The sequence below is a fragment of the Acinonyx jubatus genome, chromosome D1 (assembly GCF_027475565.1).
Source record: "Acinonyx jubatus isolate Ajub_Pintada_27869175 chromosome D1, VMU_Ajub_asm_v1.0, whole genome shotgun sequence".
In the NCBI taxonomy this organism is placed as follows: domain Eukaryota; kingdom Metazoa; phylum Chordata; class Mammalia; order Carnivora; family Felidae; genus Acinonyx; species Acinonyx jubatus.
Genome location: NC_069390.1, coordinates 18,640,070 through 18,660,097, shown reverse-complemented (window position 1 = coordinate 18,660,097; position 20,028 = coordinate 18,640,070). Strand labels below are relative to the sequence as shown.

The following is a 20,028-nucleotide window of genomic DNA, read 5'->3' as shown; positions in this document are numbered from 1 at the left end:
CAGAGGATCAGAATGAGAATGGCCACATTGAGAGCCCTTTGCATCCCCTTCAAAAGCCTCCATTGTGATGCTTGCCATTGCTTAGGGTCCCCCAGGGAAGGATCCAGGTGATCCATTCCAGTTTAGAATTCTCAGAAGAATGACTCCTCCTTCTTCAGAGGGAATCTAAGCTGGCTTCCCAGCAGAGGCAGACTGAACCGGGAATTGGCCTGAATGTTTCAGTAGGCAGAAGAGGGGCCTACAATCCCAGCTGGCCTGTGCTGTGCTGATGGGCTGTGTTCCACGTGTATCTCTTTGTGAAGTGTGGGTCCGGCATATTCTACACCCATCTCATGTCCTCCCTAGTCACCTTTCTGCTTTGCTCTTTACTGCAGCCAGCCAGCCATGTGTGCGCTTAGCCCAAGGGCACCTCAGCTGCTCCAAATGTCACTTTCTGGCACAGCCACTTGGGGCACATGTACACTAAGAGGGCTGAGGGAGTTCACACTTCTGGGGTGATCCTTGAGCGATGGGGGCTGGGGCAGGAACCAGTGGATAAATATCCCTCCCTGCAGTAGACAGTTGTGACGTTCTGCGTGGCTTCTTCAAGAGTCCTGCTGGGAGTGAGCCCCGGGTGCCCACGACAGTAGCCTGCTCTGTAACACACCCCTGGATGGGCTTTCTCTTTTCTCCTGGACTCATTCCGATTTCACTATTCCCTTAAGATTACTTCCCAAAATAGTTACCTGCATCAAGCCTCTCTCTCAGGGAAGGGCAAGACAGAGGGCACATGATAGGTGAACAACATCCACCATGTATTTTCTGAGCTCAAGCCATTTTCCCCCACAACCCTGAGAGGCAGGCCCAGGTTTGGGCACCAAGTGATTGGATTTCTGTGAGTCTTTGGGAGAACCCTCTACTGTTGGCAGTTACAGGGCGAAAGGTTTTTCATAGGGAAATAATATATTTCCCTTTCTCAATCGATGAGAATTTCTAAGTTATTCTCTTACTTAAGACTTGTTTACAAAAATGGTGAACACAGCTCATATTTAAACAGAAGGGTAGAGGGTTTATTGAATTTACTAGGAAGGGGAAGGGCAGATGTTTCAGGCATGACTCTAGCCAGGAGTTCAAATGATGCCATCAGATTTCGTGCTCGCTCTCGTATCCTCTATGTAGCCTCATTTCAGACATGCTCCATTTAGGTGGTGGCAAGATGGCTTCCAGACCGCTCCAAGCGCCGTGCTCCTTGTAGCAGATACCTACAGGGTGTTTGAAGGATAGATACCCTTTCTTCCTCAGCATTCATGTCTCTCCTGTTCCAGGAGGCCAACTGGCCTTACCTCAGTCACCCGTGTTCCAGGGGAATGTGGTGCTCAGAGCCCAGGTTCTGTTCATCTGCCCACCCTGCTCTCCTAACACATTGATGTTTCCCATTCGGGCTTCCTTCCTCACGGTCTCAATATGGCCCCAGAAGCTCCACACGTCACCCCCTCACCAAGTGCTTCCAGAGACAGAGAGGAGAGTATGTTTTCTGGTGCCTCCTTTTTGCTTTGTTTCAGTCATTTATTTGCTCATTTATTTAAAAAGACATTTGTGGGGCGCCTGGGTGGCTCAGTCGGTTGAGTGTTCAACTTCAGCTCAGGTCGTGATCTCCTGGTTTGTGGATTCGTGCCCCATGTCGGGCTCTGCACTGACAGTGTGGAGCCTGTTTCAGATCCTCTGGCCCCTTCTCTCTCTGCCCCTTCCCTGCTTGCTCTCTCTCAAAAACAAACAAACATTAAAAATAAATAAGGGGTGCCTGGGTGGCTTAGTCGGTTGAGCATCCGACTTCGGCTGAGGTTATGATCTCACAGTTTATGGGTTCGAACCCCATATCAGGCTCTGTGTTGATAGCTCAGAGCCTGGAGCCTGCTTCAGATTCTCTCTCCTTCTGTCGTTCTCCTTCCACCTCTCATGCTTTGTCTCTGTCTCTCAAAAATAAATAAATGTTAAAAAAATTAAAATAAGTAAATAAGAAAGATATTTGTCAGGCTTCAAATGTGTAGGGGTTTGTTATCCAAGTGAGCACTTTGCCAGATTCTCTGAAATTATTCACATTCATACTTCCATTATTTATTTATTTTAAAAGTTTATTTTCGAGAGTGCATGCACACAGGGGAGGGGCAGAGAGAGGGGGGGAGAGAGAGAGAATCCCAAGCAGGGTCCACATTGTCAGTGCAGAGCCTGATGCAGGGCTGGAACATAAGAACCTTGAGATCATGACGGGAGCCAAAATCAAGAGTCAGATGCTTAACCCACTGAGCCAGCCAAGCGCCCCAACGTTCATACTTTTAGTATTTTCTTTACCCTTCTCTTAAGCATGGAAACGCCCTTTTACATTAACTCTTACTCCTTTATTTTCATCTCCTGTGACACTGTTGACTAGTATTTTAGTTAATGCCTAGGTGGTCTGTTTGTTCTTTCTTCCTCCAGAAACCGTGCTTTGGAGACTCATGACAACCCCAGTTTAGGTAAAGACCAGGCAAAATAGAACTTCTACTTTTAAGTTTTTAAAATGGTTATTTATTTATTTTGAGAGAGAGAGAGAGAATAAGCATGAACGAGGGAGGGTCAGAGAGAGAGGGAGAGAGAGAGAATCCCAAGCAGGCTCCACACTATCAGCACAGAGCCCAACTCAGTGCTTGAACTCGGTAACTGTGAGATCATGACCTGAGCCCAAATCAAGAGTCAGATGCTTAACGGCCTGAGCTACCTAGGCGCCCCTTGTTTTTGTTTTTAGATTCTGCAAATAAGAGAGATCACCCAGTATTTGTCTTTCTCTGTCTGACTTATTTAGCACGATACCCTTGAGGTCCATCCATGGTATCACACATGGCAAGATTTCATTCATTATTATGGCTGAATAATATTCCATTGTACGTGTATATATCCCCTTTTCTTTATGTACTCATCTATTGATGGACAAGTAGGTTGTTTCCACATCTTGGCTACTGTAAATAATGCTGCAGTGAACACGGGGGTAAACATCTAGTTTTTAATCTTCAAATCAGTCATTTTTATTTTTATAGTTTTATACAGTTACTATTTGTTATTGTTGCTTTAGTCAGTATTTGTTTTGATTTACCCATGAGTTTATCAGTTTCATTGTTTGCCATCCGTCCTTCATCTCAGTACTTTCTTCTGGTTCTAACATTCCTTTTCCCGAAATACATCTTTCAGAAATTCTGTTAGGAAGGGTCCACTGATGGTAAATTCTTTCTATTTGTGTCTGTCTCTTCCTATTTGTGTCTCGTATTCTTCAGAGATGGTTTTACTAGGTATACAATTTACATGGACTGCTAGCTTCTCTTGGCCCTTTTTCCATTATCTTATGACTTCTGTTTGTCTTTGTTGAGAAGTCTGCTGTTAGTCTTACTGTCCATCCGTTACAGAGAGTCATCCCCACCCAATAATGGAAAATTCTCAGCTGCTCTCTCCCTGGATACCAAAATCAAGAGTTGGACACTTAAGCAACTGAGCCACCCAGGTGCCCCAGGCACCTTTCCTCTGATGGGCTTATTGTTCATGTGCTCATTCTGGATTGTGAACTTAACATTTGTTTGGGTTTTATCTGTCAGCATCCTGGGCAGCCTGTGTGGAGGCATGACCCTCTGGACGGGGGGTCGGAGGGGGGGGTGGGCATGGATTTATATTTCCTTCTTCAGGTGCTACCAATCTGGGTTGATGATACTTCATGTTATTCTCTAGGCTTGGAGCTTTCTGGACCATGCTGGTAATATAAATTCAAACCCCACATCGTTGTGAAGCCTGGTGTTAAACGTTCTCAGCAGAGACTCTTCTTTTTCCGCTCTCCGGACAAGACAGTTTTTTGGTTTGTTGTTACTGATGCTGAGTCAGTTTTCCAGGCCGCCATCTCAGTGTCCTAGCTTTACATGGCCTTCTTGGTAGCAGCTCCCCACCTTATATACCCAACTTTGTAGCTTTAACACTCATTTTTCTCACTGTGCTTCATTTCTGGCTCCTGTATATTTTCTTTACTATTTTTGTGAGCCCAGCCACCCACCTGACAGAGTGTTCATTATATCTGATGTGGTTTTAATAGGTGTTTTCTAGTTCTCCAGCCTGCCTGCCGGTGTTGTTTAAGCTGAGCCAACATAAAATACCACAGAACGATTCTTTCACAGAGTCTTTTTCCTCGGAGATGACACCTTTCTTCATTCTTGCAAACTGCTGTCATTTAAAGGAAGTGGTAAATCTGGGACTCAACTGCACACAGGCAATTCTTCCTGCTGGTAACCTTGCTTTCCCCTGATGATGCCACTTTCCTTGAAAGCCACGCCTTTTCTAACGCCCACCTTTGCTTTTCCTGACTCTCTGGGTAGGTGGGGGTCGGTGCGGCCTCTGTTTTTCTTTCTTTCTGTACCTTCAAAGTGAGTAATGCAGCGTCTTTCTATAGCCTCTCCTCTTTTAACTGCTGACCACTAAGACTTTTCTACCTTCTCAGAGGCGTCAGGTCTGGCTTATAGTTTTATTCCCCACTCTTTGCTATCATCCCCAGCTGCTTTAGCGTGGCTTCTAATATCATAACTTCTGTGCTTTCCTACCTCCAATCACTGGCATGGTTTCTACCCCTAGAAATGCAGCCACATCGTTCCAGTTACACTGGATTAAAAAAACACTTGGTCTTTCTGATGGCTTCTCCCGTTTTTACACCTCCTCCTTCTCATCTGGGTTTTTGCTCATGACTTTTTCTCTGTCTGGAACGCCCTATTCACAGCAAAGATATTACATCTTGGGTGAAGGCTTCCCAAATCTTTGCAACTGGAAGGGTTGCTTTCTCTTTTGAGCCCTGTAGCACTTGGTGTATATTCTCCCACACCACTTTTCACCCTCAGTTTTGGCTAATCTTGCTTGTATACTTGTCTTATTCTATTGAGGCTCACCTAGTTCTTGGGCACCCTTTATTCGTATTCACTGAGCACTTACTGTGTTCCAGGCACTATACATGTGTAGGGTTATAAAAAGTAAATAAGATAGGCAGGTTCCTCAGAGGCTGAGCCTAACACAGGCCTTTAACACAGAAAGTCCTCATTTAATGGACGAATAATGATTAATGAAAAACATATATACTATAGATATATTTAATTCAGAGGAAGACAAAGAAGAAAAAATATTTTCCATCTTTCCATTTATCAAATGGGGTGTATGTACCTGTGCTAAATTTCCTATGGTTTGGGGAAGATGTGGACTTGGATAGCAGAGCAATACTCTCTCGGATGTGGAGAAGAAAATGTGGGTTTCCCATCTCCAGAACATTCTCCACCCAGTCTCCCTGGATCTGTGACAAGCAGACATTAACTCACAATATCCACGGAATCACTGTTGCTGCGGGAAGCCTCAGTCTCTGGACTCGGAAACATTCCCATGAATATTGAAGCTGTAAGGGACAACGTCCACCAGGTGGCGCTAAGGGATAGCTGGGCCTAAAATGGATTTGGCTTCTGTCGCCAGTTACCTGTAAACTACACAAACTCAATGGGGTCACCTCATTAACCTCTCAATAACATCACTCTGCATTTTGATTTAATTTTTTAGACTCCACTTATGCCTTATGACGGGTTTTACTGTGCCTGTATAAGGCCAGATCATATAAATAATACAGAAAACAAAACAATCTCTTTCCCCCATTTCTACCTTCATAATTACTCCCCCCCCCCAAAAGTCTTCATCGCTTCTTGGATTCCTTCCAAAAAAAAAAAATGTTATACATACGCTTGAATATAAACATCTACATGTATAGTTTCTCCTGTTTTTGCATGTAAATATATTTTACAGAAAAGGGATCATACTTGCTCACCGTTCTAGAGCACGCTTTCATATTAACACACCTTCGAGATTATTTCTATACCGACATCTATACGCATTCTCACATGATTCTATTCTAATCATAACTTTTTTCATAGTTTATTTTGCCGGTTTCCGGTTTTCAGGTATTCTTAGGAACAATGCTGTAATGAGTAATTCCGGTAAACGTTGTTGAGAATACCTGTGGGGTAAAATCCACACAGAGGGATTGGAGGGGCAAGGTTGCGGGCATTTCACGTTTGATGGATACTGCCAAATTGTCCTCCGGGAATCTGCACGCTCGCCAGTGCTGATTGTAATAAAACGTTTACGTCTGTGTCAGTTTTGTAAGTGAAGCACGGTGCGTAGCTACTTGGGTCTGCAGTTACTTTGATTATGAGCCTGCGGGTCTTTGCGTGAGAGTTTCAGGATGGAGCCTGAGCTGCGCGTGTCTGCCAGGGAGACATCCTAAGCGGTGCCCTGACTCCTCCTGTCCAGCAGGGGGCGCGGGCCCGGCCGCTCCCGCATGCGCAGTGAGCTCGGTGTCAGGCGTCACCAAGCCCGGTCGCTGGCGCCTCGCTCCCCGCTCGCTTGCGCAGACCCGGCGCCGGCGGTGGCGGCCGGCGACTCGGCGCGATTCCTCCTGGGCGGCCGTGGCCCGCGCCCCGCGGCATGCGCCGGTGACCGAGCGCGGGGCCGAGCGGGAGGCAACCGTGGCCGAGGTAAGCGCGGCTCGGAAGGGCCTCGGTGGCAGCGGCAGAGTCGGGCCGGGCCGCCGGGAACCGCGGGCCGCGCGGAGGCCTGAAGGCGGTGAGAGGCGACCCCACCCCCGCCGGGGCCGCTCGTTACTTCTCCAGCTGTGGGAGCGCTTTGATTTCCGCACCGCCTTCTCGTCGCTCCCCTGGCCCGCCCCGCGCTTGGGTGCCCACCTGTCTCCCTTGCCCACGCCTACCCCGCCGGCCCCTTTCCTCTCTTTCCGGACCCCGAAAAGAGAGGGCCCATCCTGCGCGGTGACCTCTGCCATCCCGCTGCCACCTCCGTCCCGCGAGCAGCGGAGATCTGCTTCCGTACGCGGCGCCTTCTGGAGCGCTGGGCTCTCCCGTGGCCTGTGGCATCCCGGCAGGTTCTGGTGCGCGGAAAGACTGGTGGGGAAGGTGGCCAAAGATGCCCTGAGTTTGGGCATCGGCTCGAAGCTCAGAGGCGTTTGGAGGTTTACTACTGGCGGTGGGAACCAGATCTATGTGTACAGTTTCGAGATTCACATGATTGCTTGGTGTAACTTACTGGGAGTTGCTAATCTGGAAGCGTCCTTGACTTGCTCCTTGTCTGAAGATTCCTTGAAATAGAAACATGCCAATTTTAATTCTTGAAGTCAGTTGAGTGCTCTAAGTAAGGACTTACATTGGACTTGGTTTGTAAATTTCAGGGCTCACAGGCTATTCGCGGTAGTATATGAGTCAGTTTCCAGCATTTCTCACTTCCGCTGACTTAAGCCTTTTGGCTGCATATGCTGGGTATGGATAGGTTTGGGTCCGTCAAGTTATGCTGGCTTTGCTAATTGAGTGAAAAAGGTAGATCTAATCTAGGGTGTTAAAGGTAATTAGGGGAGGCATGGGGTTTGAGAGCTCAGGCTCCAGAGCCAGACTACCATCCTCCAAATCCTAGCCTTGGCATTTTCTAGTTTTGTGACATTGTGCAAGTTACTTATGCTTCCCGTTGCACTTTCCCTGTCTGTAAAATGAGGATAATAATAGCTTGTCAGGTGGCACTGTTAGAAAGATTAAATTAATACAAAATGCTTAAAACAGATTGTAGCATGTAGTAAGTCCTCAATAAAGTTTAGTTATTAGTTAGTGTATGCACTGTATTATAATTCCCACAAAGAAGCACTTTTTATTCCCCCTTGAAAATTTCACCATTTTTAGGGATGGCTAGCCATAATATAGCTTTAATTATAAAGGACCCTATCAGGTAAGGCAGTGAATTGCAGATTTTCCTACCTTTGCTAATATTTGGTTCCTTTGTTTTCAGGCACTGTTGGGTTGAGTTCCAGTGTAGCAGTGGCCCTGGGAGTTCAGTTGTGAGGGCTTTTCTAAAAAGGTTAAGACCAGAGATTGTGACTCAAAGCATTGGACTAAGTGGATTGGATATAGCCCGAAGCACCAAGGAAAGGATTTTTCAGGCAAATTTTAGGAATAAATAATTCCAGGAACAGAAAATGCAGCTCATCCTGACATTAGAGTGGAGTTAAAAGATTTTTCCAGTGAGTCAGTGCTTGACAGCTAGCCAGATGATTCCAGTGTTTTGCAGGGACAGGTTTGATATGTTTTAAGGAAGATGAAGTTTGTAGGGCTTTGTTATGAAATTCTTGTTTCATCTGGGTTCTGGTATTACATGGAACATTACTTAGCAGAAGCCTCCTTTCAGTCTGTTGTCTTCAGAGAAGCCCAGCATCAGGAGCTTTGGACATGGTGGTGGTAGTGAGTGTCCTCTTTGGATGGAAAGATGATTACTTGTTCTCTTGGATGATGGTTTTGGGGAATACATCTTTCTGAGCTTCAGTGTGTGGAAACTGACTACAAGAACATGACAACCAGTAGAAGAGACTGGCAAATATTTATTTTTATTTTTTTAAATGTTTATTTATTTTTGAGAGAGAGAGCATGAGCAAGGGGAGGGGCAGAGAGAGAGGGGGACACAGAATCCGAAGCAGGCTCCAGGCTCTGAGCTGTCAGCACAGAGTGTGATGCGGGGCTCGAACTCACGGACTGTGAGATCGTGACCTGAGCCGACGTTGGATGCTTAACCGACTGAGCCACCCAGGTGCCCCAGACTTGCAAATATTTTATATAACGTGGCAGATACTGTGATGAGGTCAGTAAAAGGTGCATGGATGCTCACCAAGAAGGTTCTCTATTTCTGAAACACCACTGAGTAAGGGACTTTTTCGCTCTATCTCTCATCCTTTCCTTTCCTTTTTCATTTAAGACTTTCCCCCTCACTTTAAAATAGTTTTTATTCTACCTCAAGCACTCACCGTATCTGTTAGCTATTTGGCAAAAACTTGTGGGAGCTCGCTTAGCCTGTGCAGGGCATACCTTGGAAATGTGAGTTTATATCTTGGAATAGCCCTCAGCCACTGGGGGATGGGCTCCAGTGGATAAATGCCATAGCTTCTGATCCTTTAAAGAGACAGTTCAGAGGTGTGTTCTATATAGTCCCGCAGATGGATCCTTCTGCAGAGGACAGAAGCCCATTTCCCAGCTCAGTGCGGTAACCCTGATGGCTTTCTGTCCTTCCCTGACTCCTCTCCTTTGTCCCTCACTCTGGCTCTGTGGACTCCCCTTCTGCCAGCTATCTGCTTTCGAGTTTTTTTTTTTCTTAGTTTGGCAGAACATAAACTGAAGACAGATGGTACGAGAAGTGGCTCTAGAAAGCCAGCCCTGATGAGAATAGTATTGTGAAACTGGAACCCTTCACCCTCAGATAGCAGCGAGGACCCCTCTGCTGGTGTTGGGAACCATTGGTACTCTCTGGCATCACAGTTACATGACTTGCCGGCGGTGGGAGGGATGCGATTCAGGTAGAAGGGGAAGCAGTGGCTACTACAGTGGCTCTAACACTTGAGCAGTGTGTGGACAACGGTAATGATAAGGCCAACGGAGTTGGCTGTCTCTTGCCTTCTTCCTGGGAGGTAAGGTCTGGCTCACGTCAGCCAGATACCAACTCAGGATACACCGTGAGCGACAGAAGGCTCTGTAGCGGCATCTCCTGTAGCTGGAGGGCAGGCTGTTGAAAATCAGCCCCAGAGCTTAATCATCATCATGGCAGAACTGCAGGGGAGGCCGAATGCACAGCCTTGGCAGGCGGCCGCTGCTCAAGCGAGACCGGGTGAGACCAGGGTGGAGATGTTTGGTAGAAGCGCTGAGAACTTTGAAGCCCCAGGTTTCCTTGGATCCCCTGGGCCAGCGGAAGGATCCACTGCTCTTCGGACACTCTGCAAAGACCTCGCTTAAGGCCGTTGCCTTGCAGGATGGTATATATCCTCCTCAAGATCTGCCTCCCCCTTCACCAGATCTCAGCATTGCCCGAGTGGGCAAGGACAGTCCCTGCTACTGGAGAAATAGCTTTTGTACCGAATGAGCTATAGGACCTGGCTCACAGGCAGGAGCAGGAGCTGGGGGCGCACGCGTGGGAGTGAGTCTGGAGGTCGCTAGGTGAAGAGCGGGCTAGTGGTGGCCTGTAAAGCCGCTTGGGACAGGCTGTGTTGCTTTGGGAGTGTTCCCTCAGGATTCAGGATTTAATGATCTTGCAAGAGCAACTGGAGCCAATCTGCTGGACAGATTCCTTGAAACTTGAACGTGACAGTGATCGGCACCACTGGTTCTCAGCTAGGGGTGACTCGGCCTCCCCGGGGGATGTTTGGCAATCCGGATATGTGGTGGGTCGTCACAACTGGGGGTTGTTTCTGCCTCCCCGCAGGAAAGGATGACCTGGCTCAAAATGTCGGTGGTGCTGGCAGGGCCTGGCCTATGGTAAAGGAGGTGGAGACGTCAGAGCTGTCTTGGCAGGTGTTGAGGAAGTTATCAGGGGCATAGGGAAGTGGAGATTTGAAATTGATTTATTGCTTGAGGCTGGCGTTCCCAGGAGGGCTCACTCCCTTCTCTCTGGTAATGTGGACACCCAGAGGAGGCCAGCATCTTTGAGAAGCTTGGTGTTGGTTGTCCCCTGCGGGCCAGAATTGACTCCAGAAGGTGTGACATGGAATTGGGTTCCTGAGGATCTGTGAGCATGATAGGATTCTGAAGTAGCAGAGGTGGTGGCACTAACCATCAGTGACATGCTAGACCAATACTCATAGTGGGATATAAGGCCCAAGTCATAACCTATGTGTCTTCTGTGATGCTAAAAGAGTATGGTCTTCTTTTTTTTTTTTAATTTTTTTTTTTAACGTTTCATTTATTTTTGAGAGAGAGAGAGAGAGAGAGAGACAGGGTACGAGGTGGGGAGGGACAGAGAGACAGGGAGACACAGAAAGTCAAGTAGGCTCCAGGCTCTGAGCTGTCAGCACAGAGCCCACTCGTGAACCACGAGATTGTGACCTGAGCCGAAGTCAGATGCTCAACTGACTGAGCCACCCAGGCGCCCCTAGAGTATGGTATTCTTGAGGGCGGTATAGATGGGCGGCCAACTAGGGTATCGCTTGACTTGTTTTACCAGAAAAAAAACCCCGAAAAAAACAACAACCCAAGAGTGGGCAAATAGAAGCCTGATGTCAGCTGTTGCAATGGAAAAATCCTGTTTTCCGACATGAGCTCAGACCCATATCCTATGTATTGAGAGGGAGGCTGGATCTCTTTGAAGAGGACTTTGCAGCATCCCTGCAAATATAGACAGTCCTTCCTCAAGAAACTGCAGCTCTGTATCAGACTGACGTACATCAAAGAAAGGATAGTATCCAGATCTTTTGGGGGTTGTTGAGTACAGAGTATGAGCTGATAATAATACCAGGCAACCCTCAAGCAGTAGTGTGCAGGAGTTGGGAGATAAATGCCTTGGGCTCTCATCCTTCTGAGGGACAGAAGGTGTAGTCTACATGATTCTTAAAGGCTTCCCAGCCCTCCTAGAGTCCCTGTTGCCCACCGCAGTGACCGGCTTAAATCACGCACCTCTTATTGGCTTTCCCTGGTTCCCTGTCTCTCTCTGCTTGATAGCTGCTCTGGCTTTCTGGGGTCACCTTCCAAGTAAGTAAACGACCTGCACCTCCATCCTTGTCTCTGGTTCTTTTTTTGGGGGGCGGGGGGCAGAGGGACCAAACTGACGAGTAGAAGCAAAATGTGATGCCTAGGACTCTAACGTAGGAGCATTAGCTCCTCTTCTCTCCAGCCCTTATGCTGACCACCTGGGACTCTGGAGCCTGTTCACATTCCTACCAGGATGTGCCAGGTCCCTGCCAGCACTGGGTGGTGTGTTTGATTCTTATACTTCTTGCGCTCGTGGGTAGATGGTGTCTCATTGTGGTTGTACTTTCCCTGATCAACGTTTATTTATTTTTGGGACAGAGAGAGACACAGCATGAACGGGGGAGGGGCAGAGAGAGAGGGAGACACAGAATCGGAAACAGGCTCCAGGCTCTGAGCCATCAGCCCAGAGCCCGACGCGGGGCTCGAACCCACGGACCGCGAGATCGTGACCTGGCTGAAGTCGGACGCTTAACCGACTGTGCCACCCAGGCGCCCCGTACTTTCCCTGATCAATGAGACTAAACGTGTTTCTCAAAAGTCGATGTGCTGGTTTTGTTTCCTCTTCTGTGAAATTCCTGTTTGTCTTTGTCCGGTTTTCTATTTTTTGTTTGTTTTGTTTTTCTTGTTTTGTAGGCATTATTCTCATTGCTAGTCTATATTGGTTATATGTATTGCAGGTATCTACTAGTTTATTGATTGTCTTTTAACTTATGGTGTCCTTTTTTTTTTTACAAAAAACTATTTATTGAGAGAGTGGAGACAGAGAGAGTGAGCAAGGGAAGGGCAGAGAGAGAGAGAATCCCAAGCAGGCTCCACACTTTTAGTGCAGATCCCGACATGGGGCTCGTACCCACGAACCGCAACCAAGACTTGGTCGCTTAACCCACTGAGCCACCCAGGCAACCCGATGAACAAAAATTCTTAATTGTGACACAGAATTTGTCATTTTATCTTTTTATGGTTTGCACTTTTTTGTATTTTGTTTTAGAAATCATTCTCTGCTCAGAAGCCATAGAGATCTCTGTTCTAAATATTTTATAGTTTTGCCTGTAATGTGTAGCTTTTTAATCTACCTTGGATAGATTTTTCTCCCCTCTGGCCGCTTTTAACATTTTTCTTTGGCTTTCTTTTCAGTAGTTTTACTTTGACATACGTAGGTGGGGTTTTCTTTGTATATATTCTCCTTGGACTTGAGATCTTGAATCTGTGAGTTGGTATCTTTCATTATATTAGGAAAAACTTATCAGAAGACAGCTGGATTCTCATATCTATTTCTGCAGTCTTTGCAATACCATGGATCACATGGCCTCAAAAATGAAAGTGAAAAAATCTTACCAGTATTATTATAAAAACACTTCAGAGCCTTTGAAAGGATTGTGGGGAGCCCTCAGACATACTTTGAAATCCACCTGTGTGAGATTTTGGTATTAAGGTTATACTAGTCTCCTAATATAAGCTGGGGAATGTTTCCCCTTTTTTCTGAACTTGAAACTTATTTGTGTAAAATTGGAATTATTTCTTGAATGTGTAGTAAAACTTGGGAAATCTTCTGGGCCTAGGATTTGCTTTCTAGGAAGATTTTTAAACCTTTGATTTGATTTCTTTAATGTTATACAAATATTCAGGTTTGCTGTTTCTCCTTGAAAAATTTTATATATATATAAATGTGTGTGTATATATATATATATATACACACACATATATATATACATATATATATACATTTTTTTAAATGTTTATTTTGAGAGAGAGAGAGAATGAACAGGGGAGGGACAGAGAGAGAGGGAGAGAGAGAATCCCAAGCAGGCTCCACACTGTCAGTGCAGAGCCCAGTGTGGTGCTCAAACCCACAAACCATGAGATCATGACCTGAGCCAAAATCAAGAGTCAGATGCCCCAACCAACTGAGCTACCCAGGTGCCCTGGGAAATTAAATTTTGTATATAAATTAAATTTATATATATATATATATATGTGTGTGTGTGTGTGTGTGTGTGTGATTTTTTTAAGGTTTTATTTATTTTTGAAAGAGAGCACAAATGGGGGAGATGCAGAGAGAGAAGGGGACAGAGGATCAGAAGCAGTCTCTGTGCTGAAACTCATGAACTGCGAGATCATGGCTAGAGCCGAAGTCAGACACTCAACTGACTTGAGCCACCCAGATGCCCCCGGGGAAATTATATTAAAAATTTTTTTTAAACGTTTGTTTATTTTTGAGACAATGCAAGAGACAGAGTGTAAGCGGCTAAGGGGCAGAGAGAGGGAGACACAGAATCTGAAGCAAGCTCCAGGCTCTGAGCTGTCAGCACAGAGCCCGATGTGGGGCTTGAACTCACAAACCATGAGATCATGACCTGAGCCGAAGTCGGACACCCAACTGACTGAGCCATTCAGGTGCCCCAAGAAATTATATTTTTAAAGAATTTTTCTAGTTCATCTAAGTTTTCAAATACCTTGGCATAAGTTTATTGATATCATCTTATCTTTTAAATCCAGGCAGCATTTAGAGTTATGTTCCCCTTTTCATTCTGATATTTATTTGTGCTTTTTTTCTCTTTATCTTGATTAATCCTACCAGAATTATATCAAATGTCGATTTTATTCATTTTTTTTTGAAAAAGCAAACTTTAGCTTTGTTGATCCTTTCTGTTTTGCTTAATTAGTTAATTACTGTGTTTTTATTATTTCCTTCTACTTAGGTTTACTTTGTTGTGATAGTGCCTTTCTCATAGTCTGTAACTTGTGAACATTTGTAAGCTTATGTGTGGATTCTATTTTTGTTCCATTAATCCCACTTTTGTTACATATGAAATCAGTTTTTTTCTAAACTATGGGTGTCTAAATTATTGGCTGATTGAACTGATCTAGTAGGTAAGGCCAGAATTTTAACAAAAGCAGTAGAATAACAATGGAAAAAATTTAGTATTCATTACATATTCTATGGCTAGTGCTGTATACTAAGATTAAATGTTTTGTCAAGCTTTTATTTCAAATACAAACACACACACACACACGCACACACCTGTGTCTGTACTGGGTCAATATGAAATGTAAAATGTAAAATGCATTTCTTATGGCAGGTTTTAGTTAAAAAAAAAAAAAAAAGCTTGAAAGCCACTGTGTTAAATTGGTTTGTTTAATTTCAGTAAAGACTTCAAACCTGTTTGCACAAAATAAACACTGAGGAGCCTGCTAAACTGACAGATTCTATGACCCTATTTTAGACCTGCTAATACAAAGCTCCCGCACTGGGGCCAAGGACTGTTTTGTAACAAGTGGTCTCTGTGATTCTCACCCGTTGGGTGTTCGAGAACCACTGATTCAGGCTGTAAATACACCTGGAGAGCCTGTGGGACGTTCTAACTTGCGGCAGTGAAGGCCGTGGAGCGTGCAGCTGGCTCCTGGCACACATTTGTCCTGAAACTTCCTGTCTTCTAAGTCGCGCAGAGACCCAAGAGTGTGGCAAGAAAGCTACAGGGGGAGGGGGAGGGGGGGTGGGGGTGGGGGGGCGGGGCTGGCAGTGGTAGGGAGTAGGGGCAAACTGGTTGTTAGAATGGCAGAAAAAGTGAAATCACTCCCATGTTCCCGGACCCAATGAGTATATATTGGATGACTGATGTATATTCCCCAACGATGCTAATTTTTGAGCTTAAAATGTATGCGCTTTTGTGCATCAGTCTGTGACCAGCAAATTTTCTAGGTTCTAACTCATGGTCTCAAGAGATGGGAGTTGAAATCGTTCATGACTATTTACATTTTGCCCAAAAAGCTGATAAGGGTTACAGCATTCAAAGCTTGGCGGTATTCAGCTAGCTGGGCAGGGGGCAGTTTTGTGGTCTGGGCAGCAGTTGGGGAGAGCTCCATTTAGCCAAAGTAAAAATGGCTGTTAACCTTTGCGATGGTCTGTGGACTCCTCAGTTATTTTCCTTTTTTATTAATAGCTTTTCTGCAAGACCAGTGAGTGGAATGAGGCCATTTCATAGGCTGGGACTTTGACACTTGGCATGCCACAGTAGCTTACTGCAGTAACCTCGTGGGTCTGTGAGGCGTGGCGCCACCCACGTGGCTCTGCCCTCCCTACAGTATCTAGGCATCGGATGGGGCAGGTTTGTCTGGTAAGGATCCTAAGTTGTGATCTACAAGGAAAGTCTGTCTTTTCAGTTGAGGACTAAGAATTTTCTATCAGTCAGCGATGGTTATTGGCTGTTTCATTTACGTATTGCTGTATGACAAACCAACCCCAAGTGTTGTGGCTTAAATGCCAGTAACAACCATGGATTTGCTCCAGATTCTGGAGTTGGTTCTTACCTGTTCCACAGAGTTTCCACTGGGGTCTCCCTGCAGTTGTCCTCAGCTGGGAGCCCAGCTTCCTTGCGGTGTGGCAGCCGGAGTCCCAGAGGACAAAAGCAGCCGCTGCAGAGTCTCTTAAGGCCTGAGCTCAGAAGCCCTCGAATGTCACTTCTGCCACATTCTCTTGGTCAGAGCAAGTCACGAGGCTAGCCCAGATTCACATTCTGCCTTTTGATGGGAAAAGCAGCACGCACCCTCAAAGATGTAGATTGCTGGCACCAGTCTTTGGAAATCAATCCACCACATCAAGCCTTCTTTCCCTCCTCCCGGTCTCCCTGTGCTCTTCTTCATTCCTTCCTTCTATCCGAGCGTGTCCTCTGTCACCTTCATTATGAAGCACCAATGTGTATTTTACTTAAAGATTAATCTTTTCTTCTCTAACAACCCTTGGCACTTCATTGATACTTTGCTAGTGATATTTTTACATTTGGCATTTTGTTAGAGTTTTGTCTTACCTCCCCCAGTGGAATATCCGTTCCCATGAGGTGGGGCCTTTGCTTTCCTCCTTGTTTCCTGCACAGTGCATGGTGGGTGCCTGGGTAAGTGAATGAAAGCAGATTTTAGAATAACCAAGAGTCAGCTTGTCTAGATGAAGCATCAGTTTCTATTGGGCAAGTGTTAGAGAAAACAAAGCAAAACATCTTTCTAGCTCTTCTGCTTTTGATTTTTCTTCCTTGGTCAGAGCCCTTCTTCCTAGGCCCCACACATTTACCACTTACTGCTTTCCTTGTATGTATAATTATAGGCTATTGTTCTCTTTTTATATTTACCAGTATTTATGTTTAGTATGTGTAGTATTAAATATGTCATGTAGCATTTAATGCACAAATATATATTTGTCTGTGTTTATAAGAAGGGTCAAAAATCCCTTTTCGTTATTTCATCAAATCACTTAAAGGAAGGAAGTAGGTATACTAAGTCATTTGCCACCCTAAAGACTCCATTTTTCTCGTTTCTCCCCCTGGAACTAGGAGCGTGAGGAAGAGGCTGCCTGTGTCATTATGTGTGCGTCGGTCAAGTACAATATCCGGGGTCCTGCCCTCATCCCAAGAATGAAGAGCAAGCACCGAATCTACTACATCACCCTCTTCTCCATTGTCCTCCTGGGCCTCATTGCCACTGGCATGTTCCAGTTCTGGCCGCATTCCATCGAGTCCTCCAGCGACTGGAGCGTGGAGAAGCGTAGCGTCCGGGACGTGCCGGTGGCCAGGCTGCCCGCCGACAGCCCCATCCCCGAGCGGGGCGATCTCAGCTGCAGGATGCACACGTGCTTTGACGTCTACCGCTGTGGCTTCAACCCAAAGAACAAAATCAAGGTGTACATCTACTCTCTGAAGAAGTACGTGGATGACTTTGGTGTCCCAGTCAGCAACACCATCTCCCGGGAGTATAACGAACTGCTCACGGCCATCTCGGACAGTGACTACTACACCGATGACATCAGCCGCGCCTGCCTGTTCGTCCCGTCCATCGACGTACTTAACCAGAACACGCTCCGCATTAAGGAGACAGCACAAGCCTTGGCCCAGCTCTCTAGGTAGCTAGTACTTTCTCAGACGGGAGCGCAGTCCTTGGGGAACTAAAGGGAAGGCCAGGGAGAGGGAGTGGTTCTTCTCTTGATCTGGCTCCAGCTGCTGTCTCTTTGCTCGAGGGAGGGCATGCGTGTGAGTGACTGACTTGGGGGACGAGGCCAGCGCCATAAGCACCTGGCCTGTGTTCCAGTGAGAAGCAGTTGGCCAGCAGTGCTATTGCTGTGGGCTCTCAGCATCTCAGAGTTTAGAATCTAAGGATGGCTTATCTTCCCACACTTTTCCTTTTATGCTTAAATGTTCCCTCTTTGTTACTTACACAATGCATGTTCACTGTAAAAAGTCTGAAAATACAAGGAAGCAAAAAGAAGAACGTAAGGTTTGTTCCGTGATGCTGCTGTGATGTTAGTTTCTGGTCACTTTTTTAAAAATGTTTTATTTGGTTTTTTTTTTTTTTTAATTTTTTTTAACTTTTTTATTTATTTTTGAGACAGAGAGAGACAGAGCATGAGCAGGGGAGGGGCAGAGAGAGAGGGAGACACAGAATCCGAAGCAGGCTCCAGGCTCTGAGCTGTCAGCACAGAGCCCGACGCGGGGCTCGAACTCACAGACTGCGAGATCATGACCTGAGCCGAAGTCGGACGCTCAACCGACTGAGCCACCCAGGCGCCCCGTTTTATTTGTTTTTTGAGAGAGAGAGTGCGAGTAGGGCAGGGGCAGAGAGATTGGGGGACAGGGGATCTGAAGCGGGCTCTATGCTGACAGGCTGACAGCAGCGAGCCTGAAGTGGGGCTCGGACTCACGAACCACAAGATCATGACCTGAGCTGAAGTCAGATGCTCAACCGACTGAGCCACCCAGGCGCCCCTTCCAGTCACTGTTGTATAAAAAATAAATACATATGTGTGTAATATTCATTTTTGTATGAAATATATGCATACCTCAGTGTACATATACATTTTGTCAAGGGATTACACATTATATATTCTTACGCTGTCTTTCTCCCCTGATATGTTATGAATCTGTTTCCAAATAATTTCATATTCTTTTACTATATAATTTTAAGAGTTGTATAGCATTCCATTTTACATGTCCCATTCTGTATTTAAGCCATCCTTATATATTTTATATATTTTTTTGTTTCTTTAACCAGATGGTGCACATTCAGATAGTTTTCAGGTTGTCCTAATCATGGGCACTTCTGTAGTGGACAAACTTCAAGTAAACATCCACCCATGTTTTTCTTTTGAGGAACCAGGGTGGCCTGGGATGTCCTCTTGGGATTTCTAGGAATTCACTTTGCACACCCGAGAAGTGGGCCTATTTTGGGTTGGGGATATTTGCTGCTTGTCATTCAGTAACTGACCCTTGTATTTGTTTCTTGGGAGTTGACATGTGAATTTCCCTACATGTATAATTTTTTAATAGGTGGGATCGAGGTACAAACCACCTGCTGTTCAACATGTTGCCTGGAGGTCCCCCTGATTATAACACAGCGCTGGATGTCCCCAGAGACAGGTAACTGTATTTGGAGTTGTCCCTGTGAGGGGTTTCTGAGGATCAAGGAAATACAAGACCCTTTCCTTCCTGTGAAGTCATTTTCTAAGCCTAGTGGGACGGACTGTGTCATCAGAATTGTTTGTTAAATTAAAAAAAATGCCCTTGGCATTTACCTCCTCAGGACCTAGAAGTAGTGAGACCTGACCTACTTAAATCTGTTGAACCGACCAGAACTTCCATTGTAGCATTGCATTTTAGTTAGTGTATTTATTTATTTATAAAAAGTTTTTGTGTATTTGTTTTGAGAGAGAATGTGCACACAAATGGGGGAGGGGCAGAGAGAAGGAGAAGCAGAGTCCCACGCAGGCTCCACGCCATCAGCACAGAGCCTGATGTGGGGCCCGAACCCATGAACTGTGAGCTCATGACCTGAGTTGAGATCAAGAGTCGGAGGCTTAACTGACTGCACCACCCAGGCGCCCCTGTAGCATCGCATTTTAAACAACTGTCTTTTTTTCTCGGTCTGACTTATGCTGTCCTTAATGCTGCACCCCCACCCCCAAGACCGGCTTCATGATTGGCTTGTGTGTGCTCTGTCTGAATTTGGGAGCGTTTGCCAAAAGTGGAGCCACAGCTCACTGTGGGAAGGGGGTGCGGAGGTGTGAAAGTGACACCCACAGCCCGTCACGTCGGAGGACAGGGTGGGGGCAGTCTGGTTGTCATTTACTTTCCATTGCCTAAGTCAGTGGGACTCTTCCTTCCTCCCTCCCCTCCTCGCCCCCACCCATTTCTTGCCTTCCTTTCTTCCTGATGAAGCCTTCCCGACAGCACTTATGTTACGGGGTGGCCGAGATCGCATGATTATGATTCTCAGTTCACGTACTGTACTCCTCAGCCCTTTCATACAGTGGCTGAACCCCCTGGGCTGGAGGCTTCCTGGAAGTCTTGGGAATGAGGTCCGCTTGGCCTTCCTCTCCTGGTACTTGATTCACGGCTTTGAGGAGAGCAGAAATGTTAGGCCCAGGGTAGGGCTCCCGGGCAGTGTTCAAGGTACAGGATTGTTGTAAACTTATGTAAAA

The 20,028-nt window shown here is 46.0% G+C and overlaps 1 protein-coding gene across 2 annotated transcripts in view; it reads left to right on the top strand.

Annotated features, from left to right (window-relative positions):
• Nucleotides 1-6,360: 6,360 nt before the first annotated feature.
• Nucleotides 6,361-20,028, top strand: part of EXT2 (exostosin glycosyltransferase 2) — a 144,809-nt gene continuing 131,141 nt past the window's right edge. Inside the window, exons 1-3 of one of the 2 annotated variants that reach the window (XM_027072848.2) lie at nucleotides 6,361-6,548; nucleotides 16,892-17,457; nucleotides 18,878-18,967. In XM_027072848.2, the coding sequence (XP_026928649.1) occupies nucleotides 16,922-17,457; nucleotides 18,878-18,967 (626 nt within the window). In that variant the 5' untranslated portion in view covers nucleotides 6,361-6,548; nucleotides 16,892-16,921. Of the gene's footprint in view, nucleotides 6,549-15,533; nucleotides 15,686-16,891; nucleotides 17,458-18,877; nucleotides 18,968-20,028 lie in introns of those variants that run through there. The other variant, XM_027072846.2, reaches the window with a different exon arrangement.